At 43.0% G+C, this 17,692-nt stretch overlaps 1 protein-coding gene across 10 annotated transcripts in view; it reads right to left on the bottom strand.

Annotated features, from left to right (window-relative positions):
• Positions 1 to 17,692, bottom strand: part of mast2 (microtubule associated serine/threonine kinase 2) — a 244,180-nt gene that overhangs the window by 59,626 nt on the left and 166,862 nt on the right. For 8 of the 10 annotated variants that reach the window (XM_078258289.1, XM_078258292.1, XM_078258294.1 and 5 more), the window contains 3 exons: positions 11,052 to 11,143; positions 2,691 to 2,766; positions 201 to 221 (listed from right to left, as the gene is read on the bottom strand). In XM_078258289.1, coding sequence (XP_078114415.1) covers positions 201 to 221; positions 2,691 to 2,766; positions 11,052 to 11,143 — 189 coding nt within the window. The remainder of the gene's footprint in view (positions 1 to 200; positions 222 to 2,690; positions 2,767 to 11,051; positions 11,144 to 17,692) is intronic. The other 2 variants (XM_078258293.1, XM_078258296.1) reach the window with 1 other exon arrangement.

Below are 17,692 nucleotides of genomic sequence, written 5' to 3'. Positions count from 1 at the left end.
GAAAATCAAATACATGTGCAGTGTTTGACTTAAATAAGAGGAGACCCTGCAGGGTACTTTTTTTGGAAGTTAGTCAGAGTGTGTGTGTGTGTGTGTGTGTGTGTGTGTGTGTGCTCAGTCATGCAGGGCGGAGGGCAGGAAGGAAGGTGGCAGCAGAATAAGTGGAGGAGAAAGGTCGAAGGTCAAAACTGAGAGGTTACCTGTCAGCCCTGTGTCCGTGACTGTGAGGGAGACAAGACAGTGGTTTTCTTTTTATAGCTGTTAACAGCTGTAACTGTCTCACACACACACACACACACACGCACGCACGCACGCACGCACACACCAAGCCTGTCCCATCATAACCTCAGTTAAAAAACGTCCACAACCCAACTAAATGTTAAATTCACATCATGTTATTATAATCATATATGTAATTATATTATTATTAATAACATAATATGTAGGTCTAAAACACATAATTATTATAATAAAAAATAGTACATGCATATGAATAAATACAGAATAAAAAATGTTTCAAACTCAGCTCAATGCTATCAAATGTTATTTATTCCTGTTTATTATTCTTTCGAGGATAATATGAAGACCAAGAAGTCTGGAAAGATTGTTTTTTTTAATCATTTCTAACTACTAAAATGAGGAACATAGTCTTGAGAAAGGTCCAAAGGAACCAAAACACTCTGTTTTCTGATTTGTACTTCTCTGGAAACAATAACTTTGAAATAAAAATCAACACATATAAAACCAAAGAGCATCTAAGAATCAATTATTTTTCACACCCTTATTATTTTATTTATTTTCCAGACCTGTGCTCTTTCATCAGGATCAAACGCCAAACCAAAAATAATTTTAAGTAGAGAAAGGAGGAAAAAAAAATATATATATAAAAAGCCAAACACTTAGAAACACATTAGAATAATGTGTTTATTGTTGACTGTTGCACACTGCTTAAACACTTTCCGTATATCAGGTTAACAGTTTGAGAGCTACATGCACTTCCTAAACATCAGAGCCTCAAATCAGTGACCTGTCATATCAGCCTCCACCACAGGGTGTCACTGTGGTAACAGTGTCTGCAGAGCAGCACTGAGGTCAGCAGTCGGACAGGGAGGGATTTCCATTTCAAATCAATGCTAAAGCTCTTTTCGGCTACTGCGCCGCTGCCACGCAATGTTTGATGATGTTGTCGTGGAAATAGCCTGGGGGGTTCGGTTGTGTCGAGAAAAGGTGTGTTACCATGGAAGCATCATCATCATCTTAATGAAGATTTAAGAGGCAGGCTTGCTGAGCATGTCTTTACATTTCCCCAAACTTTTACGTACCATCTTCTTTTACCTTGGATTTAAAAAAAAAATCACGGCTTTGCCTGAACATGCTTCATCCATCCATCTGTCTGTCTGTCTCACTCTCTCTCTCTCTCTCTCTAAATAATTACTATCTGTGCAGACAGATAAGAGGTTTATTAATCCCGGTTTGAGTGACAGTCTCAGAGTGATCATCTACCTCCTCGTCAGCTCAAACACTATCATCATCATCAGCAGCAGCTCGGCTCTCAAGGACACTGAGCCATTTCACAGCCGTAAAAAAAAGAAAAAGATAGACATTTAAAGCTGAAGTACGGCTCATCCATTCTTCAATTTCTTCACTTTCTGTCTGATTATGGTGCTTTATATTAAAGGCTTATGTAGTAAGTATTTTTCAACCTGTACCCTATTTTCCCACGTGTTTGTGTCTAAGTGACTGATAGGAACAATATTGTTTGAAATAAGTCCAGTATTGAGCATGACCGCTGCAGCCGGCAGCTGCGATGCAAGCTGCAATGTAACCACTCAGGGCAATTGTGTACAGTCAATTTCCATCCACTAAAAGTTCTGTTTTTGCCACTGACAGGCTCAGATTATTATTCTAAGTGTCTGACAACATTATGGAAAGGATCCCTACAGAGATAGACCTTTTTGTTAAAGAGTAAGATCCTTTTTGTTTCACAAGTTACAGCTTTGAAATCTCCATTGCCAAACCCACCAGCCTCCATTTAAATAAACAGTGCTTTTAGCATGTATAGAGCCAGCAAATTTTTACATGTAAACGGAAGAATTAAGGGTTTATTTCAACCAAACCAGAGTAGTGATTGTTCGAACAGCGGAAAGACGAACCAAGATGGCTTTTGATAGTTTACTTTTGTTTCTGTCGACTTTGAATGTAGTGTGTTGTACCAGGATATAATTACTGTTTATTTAAATGGGAGTCTGGTGGGTTTGGCGATAGCAGTTTCATGTTAAACTAAAAAGATCTTACTCTTAAACAAAAAGGTCTATCTCTGTAGGGATCCCCTCATAATGTTGTCAGACACTTAGAATAATAATCTGAGCCTGTCAGTGGCAAAAACAGCACTTTAAGTGGACGGCAATTACAGGAGCACGGTTGCCCGTTAACCTTACATTGCAGCTTGTTTCGCCTCTGCCGACTGCAGGGGGCTTGCTTAATAATAGGAAAATAGGGTCCAGGTTGAAAAATACTGAATTTACCATTGAACTGTACAGCTAAACATGTTAGGATACATGTAGAGAAATGCACTAAAAAGCTGCAGATTCTGCTCATTCCAATTTCATCCTAATTGACCTACAATATGCACTTTGTTTTGTTCTCCAGGTGTGACCCTGCACATCTAAGAGGGTTTCTGTGTGCCTTACCTGCGCGCAGGCACAAAGGAGAAGTGTGCAGCTGTGTTCGGGGAGAAGTTGCGAGGGCTGTCCAGTGGGCTGGTACCTGGGAGAGAAGAAGCAGAGAGGAAAGGAAAGAAAGAGGAGAGAGAATAAAAGGTAAGCACACTAAACAGAAACCCTGTGTGTCCATTTATTTCCCTCAGCAACCGATAACAAGCACAGGAAATGAGCTGTTTGGAAACAAATCACTGTAGGATGAACAGTTTTGGAGCTATTGAATAAACATAACTGAACTGAGTGGGACATATTTTATCATTTCCAAAATAACAGAGATAGTTTGCAAAGATCTAGTATAAACAATTAGACTAGAAACACACATAGACCAGATTGATTTGAGGTGCAACAGTCTTATATTCCTGCTGCATGTTCAAAGCAAACCTGACCAATTACGAAACAAAAGAGAAAATAATGGGCCTCTGTATGAAAGCGCGTGTCAAGTCGTTTGCTTGTTCCTACATCCTGCCTCCATTTTTGATCTTCTTCTGGCCCTCAAACAGGAGCAGAACGAGTAAACGAGAATGTGTCTGTTTGGATATGACGGATCGATTCAAGCCGAATTCTCTCGCCCTCCCTAACCGCGACAAAACCGGCATACCGTACATTAGTCTGACTTTGCCAGACCTTCCTCGTCTGCGCTGCGGAGGACGGTCTGGCTAGTCCACACGGCGTTCCGGGATGGGAGGAAAACGTGTTCTGGTTTATTGGCATTTCTTTAAACCAATCACAATCGTCTTGGGCGGCGTTAAGCGCTGTGCAGAGCCACGGTGCCTCTGCTAAATAGTCTCTGGAAGGAACTTGTTTTGGTGGAACATGTGTACGTTCAAAGGTTGTTTGGACAGATAGTCTAGCTAGCTGTCTGGATTTACCCTGCAGAGATCTGAGGAGCAGGTAACCATAGTCCTCAGAAATCCACCGGAGGTTAGAACGCCAACACAACTGACCAACTGCCACTTTGCTCGTTTGCAAGCCATGATGTCTCTCTTTCTCATGGGGGGGCCAAATTCTCTGGGCGGGCAAAGCAGAGAAAGGGGAGGTAACCTTTCCCCTTATGACGTCATAAGGAGGAGATTCCAGATCGGCCCAGCTTTCATTTTCTCAAAGACAGAGCAGGATACCCAGGGCTCGGTTTACACCTATCACCATTTCTAGCCACTGGGGGACCATAGGCAGGCTGGGGGAACTCATATTCATGTTAAAAAAACTCATAAAGTGACATTTTCATGCCATGGGACCTTTAATGCAACCTCCATGTCGACTTAAAATGGTCGGTGGAAGGACACATGCATGTGTTGCTACTGATTGGTTAGAGCAAAAAAGTCCCAAACTCCCTCGCGAAGGAGCTAACAAAAACTCAATGTCACACTGAATAATTCAGTGAACATGAAACAGCTAGACAAGCATCTATCTTTGTGCTTCAGGGGAGGAAACATACAACATCTGCAGCACAAACTCAATGATTTGCTGTGAAACTGACACCCAGAAAAATAGATAATCCTCTTCTAAATTAACCTGAGATTCTTCAATAAGCATACTGGCGTGGCCATAAATAAAATACGCAGCGTGATGGATACAAATATCCAAGGCCAGTCCATCTGCAGGGAAAACGCAGCGCTCTGATTGTCGGCGTGTAACTAATAATTCAGCGGTGATAGACGGCGAGGGCGGAGGACAAGAGATTAAGTAGTTGGGACATTTCCGCATCAATTATGCATTTTCCTCAGCCACACGTCTGGACAGAACAGAAGCTCGAATATTAATGTGAGCATTTGCTTTCTGTCTGATGGGAATCTCTGTCTGTAGCTGCAGAACATGTATGCACATACTCGAGTGAACAAGTAGCCTATTAGTCAAACAGAAGCTGCTTAGTGTCCATTGCACTGCTCGGAAATGTCTCATGCATGATCACTGTGTGGATGTAGCTGAAGTTACGTTTAAAAAAAAAAAAAACATTCTCAGTGTGGCTGTTGATGAGGCCCAGTCACTGCACTGTCACGCCGCATGGCTCCACCAGCATGTGGGCATTAGAGTCTGGCTCGGGCTGCATTTTTCTGTCCGAGTCCGGCCCACGTCCGACAGAGCAGTAACCGAGGCATTAAGATATTTATGTCCGAGCCCAACCCGAGCCCGACACAGTTACAATCTAATTTTTTTTCTCATACTAATGACACATGTACGTTTGTAGGAAGGCATTCGGAAATGTCAACAGATGTGGCTGTTGATGAGGCCCAGTCACTGCACTGTCACCAACTGTGTGTGGGTATACGTGTGTGTGTGTGTGTGTGTGTGCGTGCGTGTGTGTGTGTGTGCGCCATTAGTCAATGTTAGGCTCATTCATAGACAGAGGAATCCATCTTCCTCTGCAAAGAACAATCACACACAGCAGTGAAGTGTAAATGGTGTGTTTGGGTATACGTGACGGTCGGGCCTCAGGTTATATTTGCAAAAGCCGCTCTCCCTCCCTACTCGTCATCATCAACATACTAACGCTTGGTCAGTGGCCCTCAAAGTCAGATAACAACTTTTGTGGACATGGGACTTTTCCCCAGGAGACCGGGGTTCCTGTTCCATTCATGTCGCATGTTTCTAATAAACGTATGTCTTTTAACCCCACCCGCAATCTTTTCCTAACCCTAAGTGCTCCTGCACACTGCCTGCGTGGCGTGAGCGTGGCGTTTCTGTTGCGTGGCGGCTGCGTGGCGTTTCCATGTCTTTGCACACCAGAAACGTGCCTGACGCCGCGCTGCTGCTGCTGCTGCTGCTAGCCTCGTCTGTACACATGGATGTTTCAACTAGAAAAAAGTCACGTGATTTGGATCACCCTTGTTTGACATATGGGGAGAGAGTTGTGGAAAATGTACTGCACTCAAGCAGTAGTATACTTCATGTTAAACGTAAATATATACTGATGTGATAACAGCAAAGACAGCGTCGGCAGTATTGATGGCAATGTCGCTCAAAGCATGTTGACATTCAGGGAAAAATCCCTCTTAACGTCTATTTGAATAATGCTTTCCACTTCTTGTCGGGGAAAAAAAAAACAGAAATCGCTCTGCGGATTGTATTTTAAAAAGTGAATAATGAAGTGAATGTGAATGAGAGCTGAGAGTACCTGCTAGGCGGTCTCGTCGCTACAGGTATACGAGATGCTTTGCTGTCACATTTTTACCAGGTTTTTGTGCTGCAAACTGCAGTGACTGTGACCTACTTTGGCAAAGACTGAGAAATATAGCGGCGTATGAGATACATGCAAATGTATTATCTGCTTTGTGGCGTCTCTGTCTCGCTGCCTCTCCAGGGAGAGTGTGGTTGGGATAACAAAATACAGCTATAATTGGGGAGGAGGCGTAAAAACAACAACCCTGTATTTCCTCAGGAGTGTGTGACAAGCATGAGAGAAAAAGCTTGAATCCCCGCCGTCTTTTTTTTCCTGTCCTTCATTACAATTACAAAGACGAGCGGGCGGATTGTTTGACAGAATACATCAGAAGTCAGAGCGCACTCACAGCTGCCAATCATCTGCTGGCCTTTACCAAAGGAAAAGTTCAGCGAGAAAGGAAAGAGAGAAGTTGAGTCGTTGGAAAAAGGTTGAGGAGAGTGCCAGAAGGGCAGAAAAAGAAAGTAGATGTGACGCAGATGACACGAAAGGAGTGGGAGCGAGAGCAGAAACGTGGGATTTATGCAGACTTTCAACATTTAATAAAAGTCTCTTTTTTTTTTTTTTGGAGAGGATTGGGCCTCATCAGCCCCTCAGGATATTACACTGTGAGGAATCTCCATTTGATTAGCGGCAAATGGCTGGGTGATTGAAACCATGATGACATTTATGAAGGGCCAGAATGAGAGACTGAGAAGACGAGAAGGAAAATAAAAGAAATCATCTATGAATAAAGACTGCCTGTGGGAATGAAGGGAACGGTTTAATGGCCTCCAGTGGTGCATATTAATTTTGTAAAGTACCAGCCTACGCAGAGATATCACAGCTTTGGATTAGACTAGATAAAGGTTTCTGTGAACGTGTAGATTTCTGTGGAGGTTATTTCAAACTAAGCAAAAGGCTGACACCCTATTTAAGCTTTTATTCAAACACTGAATCCTAAAAGAAGACATCGGGATCCATCACCGGTCCTGTGGTGTTTGGATTATCTCTTCCTCAGACCACAGCATATGTGCGCATACAGAACGGTTTTTCAAGCACCATCCTAAGCAGCAGAGGGGCGCCACAAGTAACTGTGCTGGCTCCATTCCTGTTTACCATCTACACAGCAGATATCCAATACAACACCGACAACTGCTTCTTGCTGAAATGTTCAGATGACCCATAGTTGTCGGCCTCATCAAAGGGGGCGATGGGGAGCAGTACAGAAGGACACTTAACAACTTTGTGGAATGGAGCGCGCACAATCACCTCTATCTCAACACCACAAACACCAAGGAGATGGTTGTGGACTTCAGGAGGGGGGAGGAATAGGACCCAACCAACACTAATCACCATCAGGGGCACTGAGGTGGAGGTGGTCGCCAACCACAGGTACCCTGGTGTGCAGCTTGACAGTAAGCTGGACTAGAGGAGCCATATGGAGGCGGTGTACCGTAAGGGACAAAGCCGACTTTATTTTCTAAGGGACTAACATTAGTTCTTTTCTTAACTAGTCGTTTCATTACTTAATCTCCGCCGAAATGACCGGCAGCTCGCGGTGCTCTGTACCCAGCTGACAGTCTCCTATTCTCGGATAACTGAACCACCAACTACAGCTGACCTGAAGGAGCACCATGCGGAGCACCAGAGGTGGTGTTGAGGAACTCTGTTGCGGCTCAACACATCTACTAAATGCCGCTGATACGACCGAGCTGTGACGGAGGTCTGTAGCGGCTTAAACAACTAGCAATCGCCGCTCTGTAGCACCTTCGACGGCTTTTTTACCGCTAGTTACTACGAAGGAGCTTGCTACAGGTATGCTACATTCAAGAGACCATGGGATGTTAATGTACGTTACTCAGCAACAGGTGAAAATAGGGGCAAGGTTGAGCGACTAAAGTCCAAATGATTTGAACTTTAAGCGAGGAACGAGAAGTGAATTACCTGTATGTGTGAAAACAGCTTCATCTCACACATCCGTTTTATTGTTGTTGAATATATAGTATAATATAATAAATAGGGGTGTGCGCTCCCCCCAAAATCGCCCAGCCCTAGGCTAAGGTAATTTAACATCTGCCAACCCTTGCTGCGCATTGTCTCTCGTACAGTGGTGGCCAGTGCGCGTATGTTTTTTTTGCTGTGGCAGATTGGACAAGCTGATCAAGAAGGCCGGCTCAGTGGTTGGGGCTGAACTACAGACGGTCCAGCAGGTGGCAGAGTTCTGACCTCTGCCACCTGCTGGCAAACAACAAACTGGGATCAATAATAACCAACCCTGCACACACACTCCACAACCTGAAGGTGATTAACAGCAGCACCAATGTGCAAGTCTGAGAGATACAGGAAGTCCTTCTTACCAGCCGCTATAATGCACAGAAATAACTCTGCACTTATGATAGTAGTATTTATTTACTGTATTTTAACTTAATAGGTATGGAAGATATTTGAGGAAATGTGTGGTGTTACGTTTGTCTTGAAGCTGCTGAGGCAAAGCAATTTCCTGTAAAGGATTAATAAAGGATCTATCTATCTATCTGTCTATCTATCTATCTATGCTTCACTGTGCAGTAACTGTAACTGTGTACTGAAGCAACATTAATTAGTGATATTTAATTAGCAGTGTTGATTCCCTCTGCAGGGTCTGGGACACAAGAAGACAGGACCTGGAGGTGGACGGCGAGACTGGTGGCAGTGTTTCCATGGAAACACAGCAGCCACAGCAGTCTGGTGGCAGGAAAGAGTAAAAAAAGAGAGGAAGAGATGGGAAGGATGGAAGGAGCATTACGGATACTGCTCCACACTGTGAACCCAAACAGGCAACTGGACTGAAAGGCTTAATACACATTCAGTATGTTTGTGTTTGTACATGTATTTTATTTTTAAGAGCTCAGAAGAACTTTCTGGAGAAAAATCAAGTATCAACAAAACCATTTAGTCCAACAAACTGTGTGTGTGTGTGTGTGTGTGTGTGTGTGTGTTTGTGCTGTGACTGACAGGTTGGTAAGTTCCAATATTTCCTGAGCAGGAAATGAGAAGTGTGTGACTGTCTGTCAGATTAGTAAAACACACACACACACACACACACACAGTTAACGAGAAGCGCTGTCTCTCTCTGAGACAGATCGGATTGTCGATATTTTACCATCTTTCATATCCATCCTGCCGTCTTTCTCTCCTCCAATTCAGTCCCTGTCACCAATCCATTTCACTCTGTCCCTCCAATCCATATTTCTACTCTGTTGCTCGCTCCCCTTCAGTCAACCATCAATCAATATCACTGTTGTTCATCTCTATTCCATCTTTCCCTCTTTACATTTGAAGGGTGAAGGGTGTGGGTGGATTTGTGTTTTTTTGTGTGCTCGTCTTACACGCATTGTCAAACGTGTTCATCAAAACTCCTGTCAGCGCGCATTTCATCTGTCACCACACACGTACGTGTGTGTGTGTGTGTCTGTGTCTTAGGGGGTTTTAAGAGTCAGAAATCAATAGTTTCTTCAATCAATCTGTTTCTTTTTCATTAATAATCTGTAAAATGTAAAGAAATTCAAATTCCAGTTGCTCCAACAGCCCTGTAAGTATCAATTTGTCCCGAGCTGAGTTTATATGATCTGTTTATACCCGCATGGCCCAATCAATCAATGCAAGATGAGCGCATGTTGATAGTTTTATGACGTTCTACATTTAAAGGGAAACAGTGAAGTCAACAGTTGAATGGAGAAGGGCAGAGCTGGAGGTCGTTGTCACTCAAACAGACACTCTCAAAATATATCAACCAATTCAAGTCTCTTCAAAAATCTGGACAATCTGGGGGCCGCAGCCTTCAGTATGTCGGCCCGTGCGTTAATCCATGCAATCAAATAGCTCGCTGTGCTGCCTTCAGTGTGCAGTCTGAGCTGATAATTGAGCTTTGCCAGTGTGTGATGGTAAACAACACGACTTCATGTAGCACAGCTCTCCTGCGGTTACTTCGCATGCCTTTCGGCAGATAAGGGAACAAAAGAACATTGCAGCAGAGACAGGTGACACAACAACACCTTCAATTAATAATGATTCTTTAATTTATTGTAAGGTATTCATCAATGGTGCGTAAAGAGGGTGATGTCTGTGTGTCCAACACTTTGGTCCAGAGCGAGCCATCCAGACAAGGGCTGGGAATCGCCACTGATTTGCAGAATACTTTTGATTTTGATTCACAAGGTCCCGATTCAATTTGTTTCAATAGAAATCTGATAAGAGATGTTTCAGTTACAAAACCAATTTAGCTTGGACATGAAAGGATCCCTCTAACCTGGTGCATTGTTAAAAGTATAAAATGATTACATTAAAGGTGCAGTAGGTAAGACTTCTAAAACTGCTGAAACTGACCCTATGTTCCAGTAGAACTACATGAAGCAGGTCATTAAAAAATAAATCCAGCTCCTCTGGCTCCACCTACAGCCTGGAGTGAGATTAGCAAAGATCCACTGCTCCCTGTTCAGATGCACCAATCAGGGCCAGGGGGGGTGTCTAACTGCGTGTCAATCACTGCTCATGCACACAAATTCATTCTCCCTTGTGGGGGGAGGGGCTTAGGAGACCGTTTTGGGCTTTAGCAGAAAGGGGGGGAGGGACTGAGAAGTTGTCAATGTTCACATTTTTTGGCCAAGCCTGAATCTTCACAATCCTACCTACAGCACCTTTAAGAATTGACCCCAAAGCAATTACATGAATGTGCTTTTTTATTTAACGTGAACACACTACAGCAGTCAACACTATAAAGTGCAACTCCGCAGACTCCCTTGCCAAAACGCAGCCTAACTTTGGAGCCTTATTTAGCCCCCTTCTTGACAAGCTAGCCATTTGGTCTTCTAATTCAATAATGTACCAGAGACAGAGAGGATGACTATGACTTTTATTAAACGATATCGGAGCATTCAAATGAAAATCGATTTAAATCGGAAAGATTTTTTTAAAACCCAGCCCTAATCCTGACAATTGCTGGGCAGACTGCTTTAAAACACTGTGGATAATCATTGTGAATTAATACAGTTAACGTTGTGAGGCTACATCCTCACAACATGGCTAAACTTTTAATTTAAAATCACAGTCTCGGTTGCTGAAAAACTGTCACATATCATTACTTTTTAAACTGCTGAAAAGGATACTGCACAAGGTAATGTGTGTGTGTGTGTGTGTGTGTGTGTGTGTGTTACCTGTGTGTCCATGCAGAGGCGAGTGTGGTCGTGGCAGGGTGGGGGAGGTGCTGGATGTCACAATAAGGCTCTTCCTGTTGCTCGTCCGACAGCTGAGGACAAAAACCAAACGCAGTTCAGTGAATTCATCCAAGTGAAGACTTTAAATCGACAAAGACAAACAACTGTATCATCTGCATTAAATCTGTCACAGCTAGCATTTCAAGGAGCTTTGCAATGAACCTCACAGATTTTGTGCAGCTGGCTTCTCTGAATGTAACCAATCATTCGTTGGTTAATCCATCGATTATTTTCTCGATTAATCGATTACTTGTTTGGTCTATAAGATTTCAGAAAATGGTGAAGGATGTGGATCAGTGTTTCCCAAAAGCCCAGGATGACGTCGTCAAATGTCTCGTTTTGTCCACAACTCAACGATATTCAGTTTACTGTCACAGAGGAGAGAAGAAACTAGGAAGTAGTCACATTTAAGAAGCTGCAATCAGACTCAAACTGATTACCAAAATAGTTGGTGATTAATTTATTGGTTGACAAGTTATCAATTAATCATTGCAGCTCTACTTGTCAGACACACATTAGGAAAACACACTTCCACCTCACTCACTCTCCTGAATGTAAAACTCTAAAGTCATTAGTACCGTTTCCAAAAAATACCAAACACCCCCCTCAGTGACAGAAGGTGTCCACTCTGGCCGTCAGACACACACCTGATCACACAAACCAGACAGTGTGCGCGCGTGCGTGCGTGTGTGTGTGTGTGTGGGGGTGTGTGCGACATGTACTCCTGCTGAAATCACAGATGTTGCTTCACACACAGTCTGTCCTTCACAACAGAGGACAGTCACAAACACACACAGCTGCCATCACGCCACACACAGTCGTATTCAGTTCATCTTGAGCAAGACTTTTGTCTACATTTACATACAGAGTCAGAGGAATAATAATAATAATAATACAGAAGAGATGAGGCACTCCATCAGTTCCTAATAGAAGGATCTGAACACCGGGTACCGAAGCCCTGAATGGACAATTACTGTAATTTGTCACAGATCTTCAAGTGGAGAAAACAGCAGCGATTCCAAAGTCCCTAGTCAATGACATTTTAATAACACAATATTCATGGAAGATACCGCCAGCTCTCTACTGCAGCACAAACGTTTATAGACGATTCCATGGCAACAACATCCTTTTATACTTTAAAATATGCGTGCCTAAGTATTTAATCATCATTTTTATCTGTTGTATGCGGTTTCATTCAGGCAAATCAATGCACCCGTAAACTTGTTTTTAAAGCTTGGTCATGGACAAACTAAAGTTTATTAGAGCTGAAATAATGTCAGGCATTGGGTTCAGACTATGTTACAGCACAATGGTTTTCCTATTGGTCGCCAGGCTGAGGTAGGTGTGGCTTATCTGTGTCATAGAGCTTACAAAGCGGAAGTTAATCAGACAGACAGTCGCAGGAAAAGGGACATGCGTTGCTGAGAGTCGAGTGACTGAGGCTTTTCCTCTTTCCCCCATCGAGTTGTGTTAATGTTATGTCTTAAATGTCTACAAATGAACTATCAACGGAGTGTCAACGCTGATTGACGCTGCACTGTGTGAATGGCGCCCGGAGTCGAGGACAAAGGTAAGCCACTTCATCCTTCCTTTCAGCCTGGCGAACCGAGTATTTATGTAGTACTGTAGATTAAAACATAGTTAACCATGCTTTGGAGCTCCTTGACATGTAACGATAATATCAAGTCTTCCCAGAGTTGTGGTTATGCCGTGACAACTAACTTGCTTTTTTCTTTTCAGTGATATGAGCTTTGTGTGCTTCAGTTCTTTTGGAGTGGTTTATTAGAAAACATCAACCCAGGCTCCATCGCTTATGGCTGAACAGTCATTATGAGCTGGATCCTACAGTGAAATGGCTCAGCTCCCCTCTGGGCTGAGATGACTGTGTATTTGTTGTGTGTATATGTATGTGTTTGTGTGTGCGCACACTGCTGTACGAATGATGCTTGAAGACAAAAGAGCAAACCGCTTCAAAGCTGTGACATACGTCCCCAGAGAGAAGGGAAGAGGAGAAATTGAAGCGACAGTCTTCACACCTAACAGCTCCAACACAAGCACAGGTCGGGCTCACAGGATTTCCCCAATTTGTTGTTTTCTCTGAAGCGTGTGCGTAATGACGGGAGGCGAGGCTCGTTACACTCGGAGGAGATGACAGATGGAAGAGGAGGCTGTGATGAGGCCTCAAGGTTCACTGAGAAGTCTTTTAAAAGACACACAATTCCCAAAACACACTGGCAGAGTATGATTAAGTGTAAACCATCACACCTTCAGTGGCCACTGTAATCACTGTATCTAGAAGGTGTTCCCCAGGGATCTACTCTGGGTCCTGTTCTTTTCATCACATATAATGATGATATTGTACCACACCAATGAAAGGCTCTACACTGCTGACTGCACAGTCTTATATTGTAACGTCTATCAGCATGGCGTCTCCGAAGAACACCTTGTAAATCTGAAACTTGCTTTACAGGTGGACAAAATGATTTGTATTGCAAGAATACATAGATATCACAATTTCCAAACTGTCAATGTGAATTGCACTTATTGATAATGTCTAGGAATATAAATATGCACTTGAGCATTCAAATTTAGGTGACCAGATGAAATGGGTATAATTTGTGACAGGTGAGTTGGGGGTGGGCGTGGTAGTCTAATTTTAAAAACAGGACAGGGATTAGGGACAACTGCCCGTAACTTCCCAAAATTTTCAGGACGTCTGGTCACCTTAACTCAGATGGATGACAAACTATCTACTAGTGATTAAGTTAAACCTATTGTGTAGAAATTCCTGCTGAAGAACTACGTGTCATTTTTGTAAAATATAATATGATTTCCTTTTTCCAACTGTAACAGTCTCAGGTTGCCAAACTCCAAGAGCGCATGTCTTCTCTGTCGAACCTGTCAGAGAGCAGATGCCAGACGATAAGGGTACTGCAGATGGAATTTAGCTTTTGAGCTAATTCTGCAGTATATTTGTAGTATTTTGGTTTATTTTCTGTCTTTGTCTATTTGTTAACATAAAATAACTTAAACCAATGTTCAAATTATGAAGGAAATGGGTTCCCTTTACGACTGTATTTTGTGAAAAAAATGGGCATGCACACTTCTGACAGGCTCTTGCAGTGCCAGCAGGTGTCTGTGCACTTAGAGCATGTGTGTGTGTGGTGTTAATTGGCCCATCACACCCGCTGGCTGTAATTATGTAGCTGTGTAGTGTTAGCGTTTCTGACAGGCCGATCCCGCCTGGATGATCACAAGACACGAGAAGCGATTAGGGCTGAAATATTTGCTACAGTCAAATGATCAGCGAGACGTCTCTGTTTTTGGAGCTCTTCATCTTTGCCATTTGTGTGCACTTACATTCCTATATTTGTGTGAACCACTCTGACTTTTAGACTTTAAGGTTTAAGTAATGTTTGGCATCTGAATAAGGTTTGAAAAGGTAAGGGTTAGCACGTTTGTGGACAAGTTCATGTGTGCATGTGTGCAACATTAGGTGTTTGATCTGGGTGCATGTCTAATTCACATTCCCACCTGGCAAATAACTTCTGCATGTGATGTAGATATGTCATGTGTGTCTCTGTCATATGTCATGCTGTGTGTATGTGTGTGTGTGTGTGTGTGTGTGTGTGTGTGTGTGTGTGTGTGTGTGTTTGTCCTGCCATCTGTTGAGATGTGCAGCATCAGCAGTTTGAGCGTAGCATGTGGTCTACACACACATACACACACCTGTACATATAAGGGATGAGCTGCCAGATATCCAGTGATGTGTGTTCAGGGAATTTCTTCATCTTACACACACACACGGACACTAATGGTATTTACCTCTTCTGAATTTTCCGAGAAGAGAGAGAGATTCTGAACTTTGCCTGAACTTTAAAGCTTTGGTACTTGTGTTTACACATTTTATTTAAAGAAATTTCCTCGAAAAGAAACTGCTAAAATCTGAAAAGACTGACAGAGATCCATTTAAACCCTTTATGCTCCCCTGCAGACACATTTAACATTTTTTCCATTAGCATCTGACCTGCTGTGTGAAAGACTCTCTAGCTTACACTACTCATGACTTGGAATTAAAAGGAGTGTACTAATTAAACTCAGCCTCCTTTTCCCTATAATACTGTAGCTACCAAATAGGAAGAGAGAAAGAAAGAATATAAAATGAGCCTCTATAGCTTCACAATTACATATCAGTTCCTTTTTATGAAGTTATTAGTAGGGCTGGGTTAAAATAACCGATTCTCCACTTGAAATCTTTGTTTGAGTCATCTGATATCTATTAATACAATCCCCAAATCAATCTTTTCATATAGCTTCTTCACCATGGATGTATAACCCTCAATTCTGCATTAAAATGCAATAAAATAAATATTTGAGCTTCTGCCTTTTGCTTGTGCAATTTGGCTGGCTTCTTGGCCGCTGACTCCATTTTAATGCTAGAAAGAAGATAAAGAAGATATTGGTGTCATATGAAATCAGACAATCTTCCATTTGGTTCCAAAAATGTCATGCTAGCTTTTTGGGAAGGGTGCTAAATGACGCCCCAAAGTTAGGGTAATCTTTGTCGAGGGAAAAACTGGCATGCCACATTCAAAGGAGTCTCAATCGTGTTGGGCAGTGCTCATCGCCGGACGGAGCAACGGTGCCTCTGCTAAATAGTCTCAGGAAGGAGCTTGTTTTGGTGGAACATGTGTACGCTCAAAAGTAGTTTTAGTCGTGCAACAGAAAACTCAGATTGGACAGATAGTCTAGCTAGCTGTCTGGATTTACCCTGCAGAGATCTGAGGAGCAGTTAACCATAGTCCTCACAAATCCACCGGAGTTTAGAACGCCAACACAAAGAAAGAGGAAGATAACGGACATCCGGCCGAAATTCCCGCGGCACTGGAGCAATCGCGGAATTGAAACGTCGTCAATATAGACTAAACATTACCTCAATGTATACTTGCTTCTGACTTTCATAGACATATGTACTGTACCTGCTGCAGCAGTTTCACTCTCTAAAAAAACTGTGCTTCTCTAGTTCTTTATTCGCCTGCAGGCATTTTGGATCCCTGCTGGGAAACATGTTTCCATTATACAGAACTGCTTTAAGATACCATTTCTGTGCGAGTGTGTGTTTGTGTGTGCGTGAGAAGTAGGCTTTTGAGTGGCAATCAAAGCAGCAGCCTGTCAGGTAGCAGCACAGGTACGGACTGCTGCTGCTCAGTTGCATTTCTTTCTCTGGCTGAAGCAGCTTTTATGACCAAAACGTCGGATAAAATATGTCACGCTTTTCACCCGAGCGAGGATGTGAATCTAAGAAGTCCTTACGCTTCCCCCTACTGGAACAAAGCACTCCCTCTGAGCTGTCCGCCATAGTTCAACATCATGGGAAATATGCTTATTTGCTTTCTCTCCGAGATGAGATTAGACGATCGATATCAAACTCATGTGTAACCTGGCTCTGTGCACCTCCTAACACCTCTAAAGCTCACTGATCACCATGCTGCATATCTGCATTAATCTGTGCGTGAACAGAACTGTAACATTTTTGTAAAATTTGGAAAACGTCAATTGAGGCTGAGGGGACTCGTATGTTTGACATTGAAGCTGAGGCATGGAGTTGCATGCTGAACTATTTCTCGCTGAACAGTCGGTGCAGTGAGTGCGTGCGGCTTGTCGTCACAGTCAGGTTGCCAGGTTTGATACCGTTGTGTCCGTACGGAGGCTCACAGACCGACCGTATCTGCTGAGCTGCGATACAGCCGGAGACGCTGCACAGGTTACACTGTTGTTTATTAAGACATAGCTTCGACCAGTCAGTAATAGGGCTGGGTTCAAATAATAATAATCGATTCTCCGAATAAAATCGATCTGGGGCAGGCCCGGGGTGGGTAATCGGGAGAATTCCCGGTGGGCCACTTCACTTTTGGGCCGGTCGAGGATTTTTTCTTTTTGTTGACATTTGTCACGTTAGTCAATCTTCTCTTAAAGTAGGCGACACACGTTCCGCATTCTGACACCGATAGCTGGGCCGTGCCAAGGTACTTATCCCCGCCAGGATTTGTATCACAGAGCGGAGTTTAACTGCTGCACTTCAAATTCACCTCTTAAATGGATCAAATAGCGACGTGGAAGACTCAACAGGGTTTTCCATAGTAACAAGGGTCTCATTTATCTACATTAATACGTTTATTTGTCTGTTACATTAAGGCGACGTGTGGATTGTTTAATGCTTCCTTTACTGTTGTGGATTAATCGACAGTGTTTTCCAAGGTTCCATATTGCCATGCACCTTAGCTACATAGGCCGACTGATAGGCCTATCTATGTGAGTCATGCAGGTTTAAGAACTATATTTTGTCCTTTAATCTAGGCTACCTCCATCTGTCCATTCTTTGCGGGAGCGGTCTGGCAAGGATGCCTCGTCTTTGCTAACCCGTCCCTCCCTGCCCCCTAACGTGATTTCTGTTTTAATTTAATTTAGTTTAATATGGCTTTTCAATTAATGAAATTGTGGTGAACTGACGCCCTTTTCCGGGGTCAATTCTTGATGTAAACATTAACCTGGTGCATTAAAAAACTATTTTGCTTCTTGCT

Source organism: Sander vitreus, chromosome 9 (assembly GCF_031162955.1).
Source record: "Sander vitreus isolate 19-12246 chromosome 9, sanVit1, whole genome shotgun sequence".
Taxonomy (NCBI): Eukaryota; Metazoa; Chordata; class Actinopteri; order Perciformes; family Percidae; genus Sander; species Sander vitreus.
Note: the sequence above shows the minus strand (reverse complement) of the source record. Positions and strands in the feature narration are given on the sequence as shown.